We start from the raw sequence: 15,148 nt of genomic DNA, 5'->3' as shown, positions 1-15,148 counted from the left end.
ACTTACAGTAGTACCTAGCTCGTACTATGAGGTCGGATAATCCACGGATGGACGCGACGCAATGCAGTACACGAGCAACAATAGCCGTGGGAATATCATTCAAGGTGATGATTGGACAGACGGCCCTCTGCGGTGGCCGAGTCCAGGCCGGCGTTTCATCAGAGCGACCAGGGCGCCGTGCTACGCCTCGTATCCGTGTCTCCTTGGCCTCCCAACCAAGCTTCATCTTCACCACGGCCAACATTCTCTTGTACGTTACCCTGGACGCTGCTGGTCTCTGCAGGCTAGGTGGCCTTTGCAGCTGACCTCCATCATCCACCAAAACACCCCACGCTCCTTCAGCTTTCTCCTCATCATGAACCATGTTTTTGTTCCCAGGCAGTCCGACGACTGCCCTTTCGTCGCCGACTGTGGTGACGCCCCGGCATGCAACTGTGCGGCAGACGAAACCTGTATTCAAATCGGCAGGTGTGTATCATATCGTGTCATTCATTACCTTGCATCTAATCTCCTCCCCAGAACCTGCACGACGTGCCCCACAGTGCAATGTATCCCAAATAACAACTCAGGCAACGGCTCCAAGGGCTCTGGCGGCATCAGCAAGGGCTCGTTAGCAGGAGCCATTGTCGGTGTCATGCTTTTCCTGGCCGTTGCTGCCATCTTCTTCGTGTGGTACAGGAGGCGCTGGCTGAAGCGGAGGGCCGATGCGAAGCAGGTTAAGGAAGTCAAGGACGTCCCGGCTTCTGCAGCTGACGTCCTTAACCGACCCGATCCTAACGAGAAGCCGCCGTCTGTCATGCAGGAGCAGAGCACAGTACGGGTCTACTCCAGTTCCTCTGATCGCACCATCGACTTGGATCCGGAGTCCCAACGCGGTGACCTGCAACGTCGCACTTCCACTCAGTCCAACCCCTTTGCAGACCGGCACTCTATACAGACGACATCCACTGGTTCTCAATCCACGAATGTTATCCCCATCGCGCTCGTTCCCCCTGGATCATCTTCCCAGAGTGCAACGTCATCCTTCGCAAGCCCGATACGCCCGAGACGTTCTGCCGACCTCAATCTCAATCTGGAACATGTCAATGTATCCAATGAGTCTGTGCCCAGTAGAGGTGCTTACGAGCCATCGGAACGCTCGGGGATATCTGCGCGTAGGATGTCTGCGATGACATCCGCAACGAATGCCAGTTATTCCAGTGACTTCATGGAAGCACCTACCATCATAACGCCTACTCAGGGTGCTATCAGGCAAGTGCTCGGCGTTGTCAAAGCCGAAGTGATACAAGCGCCCGCCTCGACGCCGGGAACTCCCATGAGCGCAAGCAGCCTAAAGCCTAATTCTATCGCCAGCAAACCTTCCGTTCGCTCCCCTCTTGCGACGACATCCTTCGGACCTGCCGACGTTGTGAAGGAATCTGATAGCGAGGCCGCTAGCGACCCGTTCAAGGATGAGCGATCGGCTATCCCTTGCCAGAATGAACAGTCGCCTTCAGCATCTGTCACGACTTTTGGTACTCCCTGCTCCGACGATCCTAGGTCATCACACCTTGAGCTAGAAGATCCTCGCTTGCCGTGGGCTCAGTCAGGAGACTTCAGTCGTCCAACGAGTGTAAGTACCCAGGCTGGGACTATCATCGCGGAACTCGGCAGTGCCACCCGAGTTAACGTAGGCTTGGGCGAGTTGAGTCCTCACAATGTCCCGTATGAACAGACTGTCCCCCACAGCGCCGGAGGGGGCTCTGTTAAAACAATTCATAGAATGACGAGTGGGAGGCTGGTCACTCCCCCGTCGGGTGCCAAGCCCGGGGCTCTGGAGGAACAGCAGCTTCGGGCTCTTGCCCATGCTGAGGCCCAAGCTCAGGCACAGAGAGCCAGTGGTGGCAAGAACGTACGGCGGTTCTCCGGGACCTCTGTAGTTTCCAGGGCTTCTACCCATGCGGATTCGATCCTCGAGTCATTCCCCTTCGTCCCGCCGTCCCCTATCTCTGACAGACCGGCCCGGACTCCGCCCCACTCGCCACTTACGAAGGAGGCCGATGCTTCCGTGAAGACGAAGACGTCGGGCGCCGACAGTCAGCAGAAGTCGGGCAGTGGTAAAGGTCGCGCGCGGCCTTCGAACCCTCCCACAAGCAGCCGTCGAACGCTAGGCATGTCGACCGTCTCACAAGCTTCTGCCATGTCCACCGGTCTTGGGTCGTTCCCCTTCCAGATTGATACCATGAACGATCTTGAACATAGCCCTGCTCCTTCGTCGACCTTTGCAGGGAGACAACGAGCTAGTCTGGACACCCTGGCGCTAACGAGCGACTTGTCCTCGTACCCCCTTGGCTTCGATCAGGACCGAGGCAGCACCGGCCCCTCTGCACGGCGCTGATGAAGGACTAAATGCGATGGGAATGCTTTGTCTGAGTAGTACTGCTGTTTTATGTTCCCTGTGATCTGGCTGGTCTTATATCTGTACGTGGTAATTGTTCTTATACCTTTGTTCCCCTTTCTGAATAATTTGTAGTCACCGTGACGCCTCCGCGGCGCCGTGCTTACATCAACGCGCACTGTGTTTCGTTTTGACGTATATTGGTGGCCTCGTCGTTTCTTTCGGCTTCAGCCAAGGTTCCGACTTTTGTGACGAGGCTTGGTTTTCTTGTTTCGAAGGCGTTACCTTTTGTACCTGTACAAGGTATACGACGCTTGGATGGTATTTATATGCGTCTGTGTTTATAATTTATGCTCTCCATTTTTTGAGTAGTGTCAGATAGCGCGAGCGGGGGGAGTAAGGTCGGGTCACACCCTTTCGGGTCTGGTGTAGATAGTTGGATCTTGGGTGGCCGCCTTTCGTTGTCCCTTCGAAATATATTAAATTCCTAGAGCACTATGCTGGAACGTTAGGGATTGGATTGCAGGAGGTTGCGGGGTTGTGACGAGTCTAGGACTCGGACCACTCACGCAAGCCACACATCGAACTCTCGGTTTCATTCAACGAAGCACGCTACTTACGTAATGCAGTAGTATCGATCGTTCTTGCTTCCAAGTTGCTAGAAGGTTTCAGCGAGCCTGAAACAGCCACACCTAACGCTTCTACTTCCTGCGCTCATAGACGCCTCAGGTTCACAGCTATGGACAAGGACGTACGACAGCTGGTGGAAATGGTATGTGCTGGTCCATATGCAACCACGCCTGCAGTATTAAGTCGTGCTGCGACGCGCTAGGGTGCCACACCCGCCCAGGCGCGAGCAGCCCTGAGGCAATACAAGGATGTCATGCAGGCTGCTGAACATATCTTCGACGGAAAATTTGACAATGTTATGGATGAGGACAATGATGCTGCTAATGCTCTGTCGCGTGAAACAGTGTCGGGGGCTCAGAGGATGGCAGTACGTCCGTTCAATACTTTGACAATACTTGTCGGACATGGGGTACTTTCAGACACCCGAGGATGATGAGGACATGGGTGTAGAAGACGACGAATCAGACGATAGTATGTGCCAACACGGATGCTTAATCTGCTCTTCATTAAGTTCTCATCATAGTGGACGGGTTCGGCGAATATGATTCCGACGAGGAGTTCCAACAGGAACCTGGGAAGCCGCTCGCGGACGCGGATCCCTATGCAGGTACATGAAGATTCTTCGATTCTTCTGCATATAATACTGACCGTCTTCAGGAATTTTCTTTTCAAAGGACCGGCGTGAGGAGGTAATTGAGGTAGAAGAGGAACCGGAGACTGTCCGGGTACCAGAATGGGACGAACACGGTAGAATTATGACTCAGGGGGAGTGGATGAAAGGTTGTCCTGAGGGATCAGAACAAAGCTTCCTGTTCAGCCTCTACTCGCAGCTAAGCGAGGGTCGATGCCCGTGTCCACATCAATGTGGCGAGGCTATTCTGAGAAAGAAGAGCGACTTCTTTGCTTTGCCAGTAAGTCTAGGATCCTCACCCGTGTTGAGTATCCAGAGTCAGATGCAGTGACCGCATATATTTAGGTCGACTTCGAGAAATACACAGAGAGGCTCCGTAAGAACGTCACTCACACTTGCAAGAAGTGTCGGACGCAGTATTGTCTTGCTTGTGGAGAACCGATCAGCACTGCACCTGCTAGGGATACAACCACAACCTCTGATGATCCCTTATTTCACTGTTCGAACTTGCAAGGCGTCATCCTCGGTGTCGGACTCTTCCTTGTCGAACAGATGTACTCCGGCCAAATCCAGGAAGGCAAGTCTGACCAGACAACTACAGTAGGGAATAGTAAAAAGAGGAAATCAGAAACGCAACTTCCTCCCCCTCCCTCTAGCAGCGTCGACGACGACGATGAGGACTATCCATCCACTAAAACAATGTCTTCCAAAAAGGCCAAGAGCGGTACAGGGTATGCCGGAGATGTTAGAGAGGACGTAAGTATTATGACTGCTTGTGTTTTCCTGTTCTCACAGAGTCTAGATGACCGGGCAAGTCGAAGCACAAGCCGTACAGCGTGCAAGAGACGAGAAGCTTGGTCATATTTTGACAGCCGTACGTTGGTATCTGCCCTCTCTTCGCCGACCAGGTGGTGGACGGACAAGCGATTACCTTGTTCATCCGACCACTTTGGCTCATCTTCGCAGACGCTTCAACCACATCTGCAGTTCTCTTTTGAAAAACGACTCCCTTTCCGACATGTCTGATCGTTCAGTCCTATACCACGAGTTGTTTGACTGGTTGGAGGTGGGTACCACTTCAGAGCTGACAAACGCTCTACTCAATCATATCGCAGACGATCTCTCATCACGAGGCCTTAGCGAGTATGATGGCCATGCCCATTATGGTCGCGACCTCTGTAAAGGCCGTGAACACGAGGAGGGCGACCAATGGGAGCCGTCCCATGAGGGAACGCACGATCGTTTACGAAGGCAGTTCTGGGCCCAGAGAACTCCTGGAGTCTTTGGTGATCCAAGCTCAGGCGGCCATGAAGAGTTTGGAGGGAATGCAGCAGGCCGAAGTCGAGTCCAACGATATGACCGAGGAGGCCAAGCGCGTTACGAACGATTCGAAAGGAAAAGCGAGAGAAGTCGAGTTACCTGAGGACAGTCGGAAGTTGCTTGGTTTCTGCAAGCGCATCCTTGCAACGGCTGATGCTATAGATCGTTTCTTGCTCGAGACTAAAGGCGCTGCGTTTGTTGAGCGTATGCGTGCATCGTTACCGAGCATTTCGCCGGCTTCGAAGGAGACCGTGCATGTTGATTCCGGAGCCTCGGAAGAAGCGCTCAAGGATATTTATGTGGACTGGGCTACTCAGACCAGATTCGAATATTGTGATCTATCCGTTCCTTCCCCGAATTCTGCCGACGAAGCTGAGGCGGACCAGACACCAAACTACAAGTTCTACTACAATAATGAGGCACGCATGCTGGTAAGCTCAAACATTCCAAAGCGTTCCCTCGCGATTGCGAAAGAGGTAAGGGATCCCTTGTTTTCTCGGCGTGTCGTCTTGACGAACTTTTCTAGCTCGCCGTGCTCACAACCAATCTCCCCGTGGCATGGGATTCGTCTATCTTTCTGAGAGTGGACGAGACCAGGGTTGATATCATCAAAGCGTTGATCACTGGTCCGGAGGGTACTCCGTATGTATACAGCTGTTCACCCTGAGAGCACTGCGACTAACTCGCCTCTGCAGTTATCACAACGGCTGGTATGGCCACTTGACATTTGTCGTGCTCTGTCGCTTATTTCTTCACAGCTTTTTATTTGATGTCTTCCTAGGGCCGAGTTACAATCAATCACCGCCCAGTGTCAAATATATGACGGTAATTCTCTCGTGATCTGTTTCTCGAGGTCATGCTGACCGTCTCGGTCAGACGAACGGAGGCAAATACCGCTTCAATCCGAACCTGTATGCGGTAGGTGGTGGACCCGCTTTTAGTTACCTGACTGATCGACGTGAGTAACGTTAGGACGGTAAAGTCTGTCTCTCCTTGCTCGGCACCTGGAGCGGGCCAGGATGGGTCCCTGGCAAGTCGACATTACTTCAGGTACAGCGGGGTATTCCGATGATGATATGCCGCAATTTGCTGAGTCGCGTTGGAAGGTTCTCATATCCATCCAATCAATGATCCTCTGTGATGAACCGTATGTAAACGAGCCCGGATGGTCCCAAGAAGCGGGCTCGGTCAATTCACAGGCTTGTGAGTGAAATCTCGTCAGTGCCTTTCATCTTTGATTTTGAGATTTCCAGACTCTGCGAATGTGAGAAGAATGGTCGTGAAAACAGCAGTAAGCACAAGACTCACTGCTGACGGAGGGGATGTGTTGACTCAGAGCTGCTCAGATGCTTGGGAACCTCAAGGCACCTCCAGAGCCCTTCGGGGACGTTGTTCGGACGCACTTCAGACTCAAAGCCAAGTCAATCTCCGAGCAGCTGGATCAGTGGTTGGCACAAGACGACGGCCGTCCCACTGTCGGCGAAGGTGGCTACCATATCGCCTCTAAACACAGCGGGGGAACCAGCAACAACGGCTTCCGTGAGGATGTTCAGGAGATGAAGCAATTGCTGGCACAACTGCAAGGCGGCTTGGCTGGGAGTAGCTCAAGCCCATGACGCTGAGGATGCTGGTTCCGCCTGGGAGACTATTTTACCATTAGACGATAATCCTACCGCATATACAGTAGTAACAAAGCAAGCTGTCGAACATCAAGGGTCCAGTGTTCAGATCAGGGTACAAGATGCAGGGTCTGCTGTAGTCATACATATTCCTATTTCACGAGTGCAGGGTTAAGAGCCTGAAAGGAATATCAGCCTTGGGCAGCGATCTCCGAGAAGGGAATATTTATTTACCGCTTTGGTGATCTCGTATATTCTCCTCTGGCAGGCGAACAGAATGGCGGCGGTCAGGACGCTTTGCAGGAGCTTGCTGCCCACGCCTCTGTATAGTCCTTCTACCCCTTCTTCTCGGAGGATCGTCAGTATGCCGTCGAGCGTGGACTTGTACTTCAGCGCTCTTGCATGACCGGCTTGCAGTCGGCTCTTCACGACACTGACAAGGACATGAGGAGGCCGCCCAAGACGCTTCTCGTGAAGGTACGTACATGTAGGGATAAGTCGATGACGTCGCAACTAGAGCAGATAAAGCGTCACGAAGGAACTGAAGGGCACAGGTGAGAGACACGCACTCAGCTTAGACAGAGCGCCTAAGAAGAAGAAATCCCAATCCGACAGGACTGCGACGGCCGTGGTAGCGCCGCTGGCTCGTAGCTTAGCCGTCCTCGTCCGGATCAAAAAGTTCTTTAACTGCTCAAACACAGTGTACTGCAGCACGGGGTTGATGACAAGGACTAGCGCGGGACCGATACCCCGCCAGAACGCCTGGATACCATCTTTGCGCATAATGTGCTGAACGGTTTCGACGATACTAAGCTTCTTGATGGCGGGGCCTTCGCGTGCAACGTCCGGGGAGCCTTCCATCGTCCGCGTAGCTTGGGAAGTTTGGACGACCCAGATGGGGTTGCTGATGAGAGTAGTAGCGGAACCTAGGTGTATGTCTTATAAACCTAGGACCAGCCTGGGACTAGAGGGCTCACCCGCGATGACGCCTGCTAACATAGACTCCAAGGTGCTGAGCGCTTTACTCCCTTTGCGGGAGGCAAGAATAATGCCTCGCGACCTCTCATAGAAGTAGTAATAAGCTCTGAAGGATAGCAGTCAGCGACGACGTAGCAAGCAAGTTCCAGTGTGGGCGTGCATACCCATTGGTGATCGCTATGCCTAGCAAGCTAGAGTTTAAGCCGCTGTATAGGCCAAGCACCCCTTCTCGCTTGATAATATCCACAACCGCTTGGTAGGTGGTCTGTGTGGCTTGTGGTCAAGCCCTAGCCTCGCCACAGGGCTGCACTGGACTAACCTTGTGTTCATGCTTTGTTTCGACTGCCGCACGAGTGGAAAGGAAGATCAGAGGGCTTGAGAAGGCGGGTTAGATATTCGTGGCTCAATATCATAGTGGGAGAACAAACTCGCTATGTCGCGGTCATTGCAACTATACCACCAGCTGCACCAGCCATTGAGTGGATGAGTGAATCTGACATGATGATTCTGCGGGCGACCGTCCTAGAAGTTGCGGTGATGCTCCTGCAGCTGGAGGTGTACGTCCGTGTACGTCCTTCGGTATATTCAAGTTGAGAAGCTGTCTACGTGCAGGTCTGCCTTTTGCAGTAGAAACCCGGAGGACACTGTACACTCGCTGCGTCAAATCACATGTCTGAGAGGATGGCATTCCGACGGGGACCTGGGAATGACGCGTGACGTCATCGTAGCGACAAGTACCAATGACGCTTAGCTGGAAGCTTATATGTTGCATCTCCACCCGGTTTACTTTAACCTTCGGTAGCTCAGTTGGAAGAGCGCAAGACTGTAATGGCTTCTACGCTCATGTGAGAGTGATCTTGATGTCGCTGGTTCGATCCCGGCCCGAAGGATGTCTTTTATGCTCTTTCAAGCATCTCCTGTTATCCTTGCTTTCGCTTTTGGGGCGCCTATGCAACATCTGGAGGTTCGGAGGTTATGTTGATCTGACGTTGTGGTTGAGGCTAGTGGATTACTGGATATGCAACAGGAGAAGACACGTGCAACGCATGAGACGCAGGTCGAATACCACCGTGGACGCCGAATTTTTGGCAACCCGCCATTTGAACTCTTGCTACAAACCAAGACGACTCCGAAGCCTACGGCATGCCCCCGCAATTAAAGTTGAACGCGGTCGCCTTCATTTCCCCGCAGAATCATCCAATTTTGATTCGGACGTTCTCATTGTCCAAGGACGAGCAGCTAAAGTACCACTACCTTGCTCACACAAGCCTGGATGTATTCGAAGAACGCGGTCAGCGACATTAGCTGAGGACGAAAGTAAGAACGAATGCCTGATGACACTCTGTCTGCAGCGAACTCCGGCGGCAAGTCGACGGAGTGTTACCTGGGCCTCCTCTTTTCCATGGAGAACGCTGCAGTCTATGGTTACATTACGCCATTGAAAGTAAAGATCGTACTTGCGCTGGCTCTTTCGGATGCCGTCGTCCGCGACGCAGATATTACAACAGTGAGTGGGCTGACCATGTCTTCGTTTGCTCATGTCGAATGCCCTATCAACAGATATTTCGTGCGCTGCACATGGCGTACTATCACTCGGTCGCCAACCCATTCCTAAAGCTCAATACCGCCCTTGACGTTGCAAATGACCACTCTTCGCTGATGCTGGCCGGTGGCGCAAAGTGGAAAGGTTTTCGTCGGCGAGTCGACGAGATTGGGAGGGCTGTCGGCGCGCAGGTGTAGCAGGTGTGGTAAATAGACTCCTCTTTCTTGGCTGACGCGTTGCGCGGTTGATAGACAGTCGGGAGCCACTGATGCATACCCAGTTCGGGCCTTTGATTGCCCCCACTCGCACACCCTTCATTGACTCATTAGCTTCAAGACCACTGCTATTGAGACAGATACGGGGTGGAGATTGATATGCCCTTCATTGACTCGTCTGCTTCCAAACCGCTACTTTCGAGACAGATACGGGGCACACATGTACCTAACGGATGGCAGTCTAACCTTTCCACTCCGTATTAGATGCCTATCATTGCCTCCCCGAGGCTATTCAACTGGTCTAGTGTTTCCCAAGCCATCACTCTCACCACTGCATCCTCATCCGTAGACGATATATACCGCAAAGTATTCCTAGTACGCGTCACTAGTGTGCTCGGGAAGATATTTGCATCCCTGCCTAGATCGTAGATGCGCTCCGTAGACGCCTTCAAGAGCAAGGAAAGCAGATGTAGGGCAGCGCGCCGGAACGGAGGGAGCTTGCTCTGTTTGCTCGTGGGATTTGTATCCATGGTGTCGACCGGTTCACGTTCGTTTTCAACTTGCGGCATAACAACCGCTTTGCCTTCTAGTTGCAGGAGATCCACCATTGCCGAACACAGGTCTTCCAGGTACAGGAGAAGGGCAAGGGTGCTCGTCTTTATGCAGGTGGCTAAGAGTGATAGTGCGGACGTTCGAATCGCTGTTGGTAAAGAGGCATTCCTGACAACGTTGAACAGCGGAGGGATGAGGATATCGGCTGCCCAAAATAGTTGAGACGATGGTCATTGTAGAACTCACGCAACTCACCATAACTCGGTAGCGCTTCGCCGCATCTCTGTATTACCTGGCTGAGGGCTTCACCCACTCTCGTGCGGACATCAACATCGTGTTGAGTAAGATCACCGGTGGATAGACCGTCCAAACCATGCGTGTATATCTTAAACAAACCTCTAAGCACCTCTTTCCCGAAGCCATCGACCATTGCAGACAGACCCTGCACGCCATTCAGGAAGATGTACGATTCTTCATCGCGGATGGCTTGCAAGAAGATGTCCAGAACAGCAGGCACCAAAGCCTTGTCGACGGGTGGCCTACCCGATCCCGTACTACTGTCTCGTGGCGGAGATACGAGTTGACGCAGAAGCAGTAGACCATGAGCGCGAACAGGAAGGATCGGATCTTGAAGCAACTTGAGTGCTTTCTGATATGTTTCTCGCGGATCCTCTTGTGTTTCATGCTGGTCCCTCCTACGAGGTTGCGTATCGGCTGATGTTGAAGCTAGGCGTGCTGTCATCACCAATCTAGCCTCACTTGCTAACCGGCGAGTCGTATCAGACTCGCTGTTGACCAAGGATTCCAAGAGAGAAAATATTTCAGTTAAGACGGGAGCTGTCCTTGCCGAAAGGTCTTCGTTCCCTATATCTACGTCAGCGTGCATCGAGTGCAGGGGCATACAGATACCACACCTTCGAGCAGGGACAAAAGAAGGTTGATTGCCGTGACTGTCATTTCTTCATCCATAGATGTTTCGGATGGACCATCTGACTCGCCAACATCATCTTCATCCTCTTGCGGTACTATTCGCAAGTCCTCAAGTGTTAGACCATGACTGTCGGGTTGTCTTGGCTTCCGTATTTCCCGTTTACCGTTGACGAAAGGCGAGGCAGCCTCTAGCGCATGCTTCACGAAAGCAAGGGCGCGCTGATGGTCAGACAGCATGCGAGTCGGTGCGCTAGATGATACTACCAACTGCATGCGGTTGACCAGTTGCAGGTATAACAATGTGCTGCAGCGCTTCTAAGATCACTCTCCTCGTTTAAGAGGGACACGACGACTTACCGCATTGGATCTGCGTCTTCTGCGCTCTTCGACTCTTGATAGGCATCCAGAAGGCGGACGAACATATCCGATGTAATGTCACTTCGATTGATGGACTGGATGAACGCAACGAAAACCGGCGGGTCTGGGTGCAGACCGAATATATTCGTATCCACGCCAGAAGTGTGATCGTCGTCTAAGTGCTTGAGATCCTCTGTTGTGAGCAGGGAAAGCGAGGGTAGGACATTCGATCTGGAGAGGGGAAGATGGGTATCCAGCCGGCCGGGTCCTGTAGGGGTGCGCACCTCTCTATCCTCACTATCTCTCCACTCAGATCTACTTGCCAGTATCCCCCGTCGCCCGAGACGATAGACCAGAGCGTTTCCAAACCCTCCGTAGCGCTGATCACTCGCCCCCAAGTTCTCAGAAGATTACGAACAGCTTCCTTGAGCCCGGGATCAGACGTTTTCTTTGATTCTAGGCACTCTAAGATGGCATACAATGAAGAGATAATTGGCGAAAGGATCTTGGTTAAAACGAGAGGCGAGGGATCAATATTGGAGACAATCTTAACCAGGACTGATAGAGCAATCCGAGGTGTGAGCATGAATGTCGTGCCAATGGTATCGCGAGGCCCCTCAAAGTCTGTCTGTCCAGAAAACGGACGGTGCAAAATCTGCAACATGGTATTCGCAGCCGAAGCATAGTTCGGTACAGCTTCCTGCTCCAGGCTCTGAGAAAGGAAAAAGGCTGACGCCTGGATATAGGGAGGAGGGGAAGGAGCTCCATCTGGCACGAACATCCTAATGATCTGGTCACTGATGTTCGAAAAATAGTCCTACAAGAAGATAAGCAGCGGCAACGCAGTGGTATACGACGGCAAACATACCTCCGGCTGAATTTGCGCTGGTATAGAACGCAATATTCTAGAGACGCGCTCCAGTTTAACTAGAGGGGCACTCTCTCCGGACAGCTCTTCTTCGGTAAAGATGGCCATGAAGAGCGCCCTGACGCCATCTCGACGAAGAAGTTGTTGACTGAGCAACGAACTGCAGACCTTGATGACATGCCGGGGAAGTGGTGGAGTGAAGGCAAGCACGGATCCCAGGGCCTCGATTGTGCGAGAAGGAGGCAGTCTGCTCAGCAGTGTAGTCACCGTGAGCACAATGCCCAAGCAAGCAGGCAAGCCGGACGTACACGGAAAGTAAGCGCATGATAGGAGGCCTGACACTATCCACAGTTGGGGTTGACTCAGAAGACAAAGTTTTCGGAAGCCAGCCAAGGGTTAAGGAGCAGACCAAGGCATCGATCAGGTGGCGTTCAAGAATTATAGCACATACCATACTGGATGATAGCGAAGCATGCACGCCGTTTGGAAATAGCATGGACAAGACTCTGGTAAGGAGGGACGACAGTAATTCATACTCTTGGGGAGTATTCGTGAGATCGATGATACTTGCTCCTGCTCGTGAAGGTTGAATTTGCCAAGTAGCTGAAACACGGGAGACAAGAGGCACAATGCCCCACTTGAAGACGATTGATATGAGGGTGCGTATTTGAGCCAAATCCCTCGACCCTATGGCCTCGGTTTGAGATGCATCAGTCGGACGCGATCCTTCATATGATCCTTCGTCGCTACGCTCAAGACCTTCAGCATCTCCGCGCATTACTCTATCGATTCGAGATATGATATTCAAGGCCTCCTCGGCTGTCCGCAGCTTGAGTTCATCCAGTGGAGATCGCTCAAGCTGGTGGGCTACATCTTCAATGCCTAGCTTGCCGTAATATTCGACCAGTCGCTTGAGGAGCACCTCTCTAAGATCCGAGGTAGTCTGAGTCTTCTGCGACTCCAATAAGAGCCTGCCTGCTGATAGCAGAGCTGTGAAGGAATCCTCTCGTATGGACATGATGTAGGCCTGAGCGAGTGCGGACCGGAGACCATCACCTCGGATGTTGTCGCGTCCTATTGTATCACGACGTAGTAATTACGTGAGTATGGCCGCGTGGCGAAATGGCATCGCGTCTGACTACGATCATGTGTTTACATCAGGAGATTGCAGGTTCGACCCCTGCCGCGGTCATATCATTTTTTTGTGGTGTCAATGCCCTGTCGCGAAGCTACCTATACATCATGTCTACAGCCTGAGCTTGCATTCCTCCCACTAGCCGGTCACACGTGATGTGGGCACATTGCATTACGGGAGAAAGCCTGAAGGACTTCCCGCCGAGAACGGGCCCCCTAGCGGGAGTTTGGAGATTGCGACTGAGCCGGGACTCCCAGAAACTAGGTGTCCCGACGACGCAAACCGGTGAAGCCGGGGATCTCCCAAACTCTAGGAGTCGGGAGGACAGAGTTAGCGAAGTCAAAAAGGGAAGTTAGGAAGATACGTAGCGGAGCAGTGTTGAGCACTTTTGGGGGCCGGAGAACACCAGTGTATCCAAGAGGGCACAGGTAGCAGGTGCAAGCAGGTGGGGGAGCAAGTGAGCAATGCTCAGTGCACTGTGGTGTGGTGCAGTAGGGTAAGTTAAGGAAAGGAAAGGTAAGGTCGGTAAGGTGCATAAGGTGCAGTAAGGTGTGGTAAGGTGCGGTAAGGTGCAGTAAGGTGCGGTAAGGTGCAGTAAGGTGCGGTAAGGTGCAGTAAGGTGCCAGGTGCCAGGTGCCAGGGGTGGTGCCAGGTGCAGTACAAGGTGTGGTGTGAGGTGCGGTGCGAGGTCTGAGGCATAAGGTGCTAGATGTAGATGCCAGATGCTAGGTGTGGTGCAAGGCGAAGGTGCACTGGTATGGGGACAAGCACAGCTGCAAGCAAAGGAGCGCACACAAAGGCATGTCGATGCCCTTCCATCCCTAGTGTACAGATAAGTAAGGGAGATGGTGCTAGGACTGACCTTGGAGCAAGACAGGTGACATCCCTGGTGCTGCTGCTATCACCAAGGCCGCTGATAAGCCCCAGCGATCTTCTGACCCCCGAAGTTGCGAATTTGACACATCATACATGCCCTCCAAAGTTTATTCGACACCACCTGTCGAACCTCGTATGCTACAAGTAACTGACGAAGGGTTCTGGATTTAATTCCGGACCTTCTAACGTCCTCATGGCAGGCGCAGATCACCGATACAATTTATCTCCGCAGCCAGATGCTCCGAAGTCACCCGGAAGAATACCTTTGTGACTAATTATCTCCGGGAACGGCGGAGGTCCACGTCGCAGTGAGTCATTGGTATTGCCACTCCCCAGTCATCACGCCCCTTCGTGTCCGTCAAAGCGACCGAGTCAGCGGACGTAAATCGACGGCCGGACGGAACGTATCAGTCAGCAAGCGGCCGGAGCTAATCCGCACGTGATCAGCCTGCAGTACCGCGTGATGAGGCACTTCAAGCGAACATTGACGCGTCGAGGCTACCTCTAGGACACGGCAGGATCGTATGGGACATGGTATAGCGGTGGGCAAAGGCTGAGTAATTGTGTGGGATGCGGAGCATATTCGTTATTTAACTCCGGGCGGGCGCAAAACCATTCCAATAGCATAAAAATGTATGGAGCGTAGTGGAAAATGCAAGTTTTGTACTTCACCCTCTCAGCGTACCAGAATTATCGTCTCAGCGACCCTCGGAGTCCCTTCGCGGCGGACTTAGCGTCTACAATCAATCCTAGCTTTGCCAATAGGCCTGACTCGTCGAAACTAGATAACTCCGCCATCACATATCGATCCAAGTAAGCTCCGGATTTAAAGTATAAAATTCACCAAGCGTCTGTAGGCACGAGACTATTGTTTGGGTTCAGTGGAACTCCCCACCCGGGCTACTGGCGAACTTCGGAGATAAATACTCCGGAGAATCGCTATACTGTTTGTTTCAGGCCTCAAGATTTTGTTTGTTTTAGGTTTTCCTACGGGCTACCCTACGGCGTCTAACTTCTCCCCCTCCCTTCGAACTTAAATATTACCCTTCAATCGCCTTAGACCGCCTACACCCATACCGCTGGGTGTTTTAGGTTTATTCTTTTGGTCTTTGGTGTT

General features: G+C 52.5%; 5 protein-coding genes and 2 non-coding genes across 7 annotated transcripts; 5 read left to right on the top strand and 2 right to left on the bottom strand.

Annotated features, from left to right (window-relative positions):
* The first annotated feature begins 146 nt into the window (after positions 1 to 146).
* GLOTRDRAFT_113972 (uncharacterized protein) lies at positions 147 to 2,886 on the top strand. Its single transcript, XM_007864074.1, has 3 exons — positions 147 to 468; positions 520 to 2,460; positions 2,513 to 2,886. The coding sequence occupies exons 1-2, from the start codon at positions 356 to 358 to the stop codon at positions 2,375 to 2,377; spliced, it is 1,971 nt and encodes a 656-aa protein (XP_007862265.1). The 5' UTR covers positions 147 to 355; the 3' UTR covers positions 2,378 to 2,460; positions 2,513 to 2,886.
* Positions 2,887 to 3,209: 323 nt separating this feature from the next.
* Positions 3,210 to 6,574, top strand: GLOTRDRAFT_32925 (uncharacterized protein; the record flags this gene model as incomplete). The annotated part of the gene is made up of 15 exons (XM_007863471.1): positions 3,210 to 3,374; positions 3,427 to 3,478; positions 3,531 to 3,614; positions 3,665 to 3,918; positions 3,984 to 4,394; positions 4,441 to 4,704; positions 4,754 to 5,434; positions 5,485 to 5,600; positions 5,654 to 5,668; positions 5,717 to 5,783; positions 5,835 to 5,876; positions 5,931 to 6,008; positions 6,065 to 6,161; positions 6,212 to 6,249; positions 6,305 to 6,574. Coding segments are annotated over 15 exons (2,634 nt in total), but the record flags the coding sequence as incomplete, so codon positions are not given.
* Positions 6,575 to 6,729: 155 nt separating this feature from the next.
* GLOTRDRAFT_125523 (mitochondrial carrier) lies at positions 6,730 to 8,055 on the bottom strand (the record flags this gene model as incomplete). The annotated part of the gene is made up of 8 exons (XM_007864073.1): positions 6,730 to 6,756; positions 6,812 to 7,010; positions 7,063 to 7,090; positions 7,147 to 7,503; positions 7,555 to 7,661; positions 7,720 to 7,820; positions 7,875 to 7,897; positions 8,013 to 8,055. The coding sequence occupies 8 exons, from the start codon at positions 8,053 to 8,055 to the stop codon at positions 6,730 to 6,732; spliced, it is 885 nt and encodes a 294-aa protein (XP_007862264.1).
* A 292-nt stretch (positions 8,056 to 8,347) lies between these two features.
* On the top strand, positions 8,348 to 8,445 carry GLOTRDRAFT_t32. The gene has a single exon. It is a non-coding gene; the product is annotated as a tRNA-Tyr (tRNA).
* Positions 8,446 to 8,677: 232 nt separating this feature from the next.
* On the top strand, positions 8,678 to 10,979 carry GLOTRDRAFT_55014 (Sedlin). Its single transcript, XM_007863670.1, has 6 exons — positions 8,678 to 8,846; positions 8,908 to 9,062; positions 9,116 to 9,298; positions 9,350 to 10,070; positions 10,121 to 10,729; positions 10,780 to 10,979. The coding sequence occupies exons 1-3, from the start codon at positions 8,699 to 8,701 to the stop codon at positions 9,293 to 9,295; spliced, it is 483 nt and encodes a 160-aa protein (XP_007861861.1). The 5' UTR covers positions 8,678 to 8,698; the 3' UTR covers positions 9,296 to 9,298; positions 9,350 to 10,070; positions 10,121 to 10,729; positions 10,780 to 10,979.
* Positions 9,574 to 12,842, bottom strand: GLOTRDRAFT_70452 (uncharacterized protein; the record flags this gene model as incomplete). Its single annotated transcript, XM_007864072.1, has 7 exons — positions 12,329 to 12,842; positions 12,021 to 12,267; positions 11,437 to 11,969; positions 11,153 to 11,383; positions 10,780 to 11,099; positions 10,121 to 10,729; positions 9,574 to 10,070 (listed from the first exon to the last, which is right to left on the bottom strand). The coding sequence occupies exons 1-7, from the start codon at positions 12,796 to 12,798 to the stop codon at positions 9,574 to 9,576; spliced, it is 2,907 nt and encodes a 968-aa protein (XP_007862263.1). The 5' UTR covers positions 12,799 to 12,842.
* Positions 12,843 to 13,128: 286 nt separating this feature from the next.
* On the top strand, positions 13,129 to 13,212 carry GLOTRDRAFT_t33. The gene has a single exon. It is a non-coding gene; the product is annotated as a tRNA-Arg (tRNA).
* The last annotated feature ends 1,936 nt before the right edge of the window (positions 13,213 to 15,148 follow it).

This window comes from Gloeophyllum trabeum (genome assembly GCF_000344685.1).
Source record: "Gloeophyllum trabeum ATCC 11539 unplaced genomic scaffold GLOTRscaffold_00002, whole genome shotgun sequence".
NCBI classification, from domain to species: Eukaryota; Fungi; Basidiomycota; class Agaricomycetes; order Gloeophyllales; family Gloeophyllaceae; genus Gloeophyllum; species Gloeophyllum trabeum.
This window is presented reverse-complemented; position numbering and strand designations above follow the sequence as displayed.

What these genes read in the sequence shown, in the direction of transcription:
- GLOTRDRAFT_113972 (XM_007864074.1), top strand. Translation starts at nt 356, where the DNA reads ATGAACCATGTTTTTGTTCCCAGGCAGTCCGACGACTGCCCTTTCGTC. An exon ending in ACCTGTATTCAAATCGGCAG is followed by an intron (nt 469 to 519) that starts GTGTGTATCATA and finishes TCTCCTCCCCAG; the next exon opens with AACCTGCACGACGTGCCCCA.
- GLOTRDRAFT_55014 (XM_007863670.1), top strand. Translation starts at nt 8,699, where the DNA reads ATGCCCCCGCAATTAAAGTTGAACGCGGTCGCCTTCATTTCCCCGCAG. An exon ending in GGATGTATTCGAAGAACGCG is followed by an intron (nt 8,847 to 8,907) that starts GTCAGCGACATT and finishes CTCTGTCTGCAG; the next exon opens with CGAACTCCGGCGGCAAGTCG. An exon ending in GCGACGCAGATATTACAACA is followed by an intron (nt 9,063 to 9,115) that starts GTGAGTGGGCTG and finishes CCCTATCAACAG; the next exon opens with ATATTTCGTGCGCTGCACAT.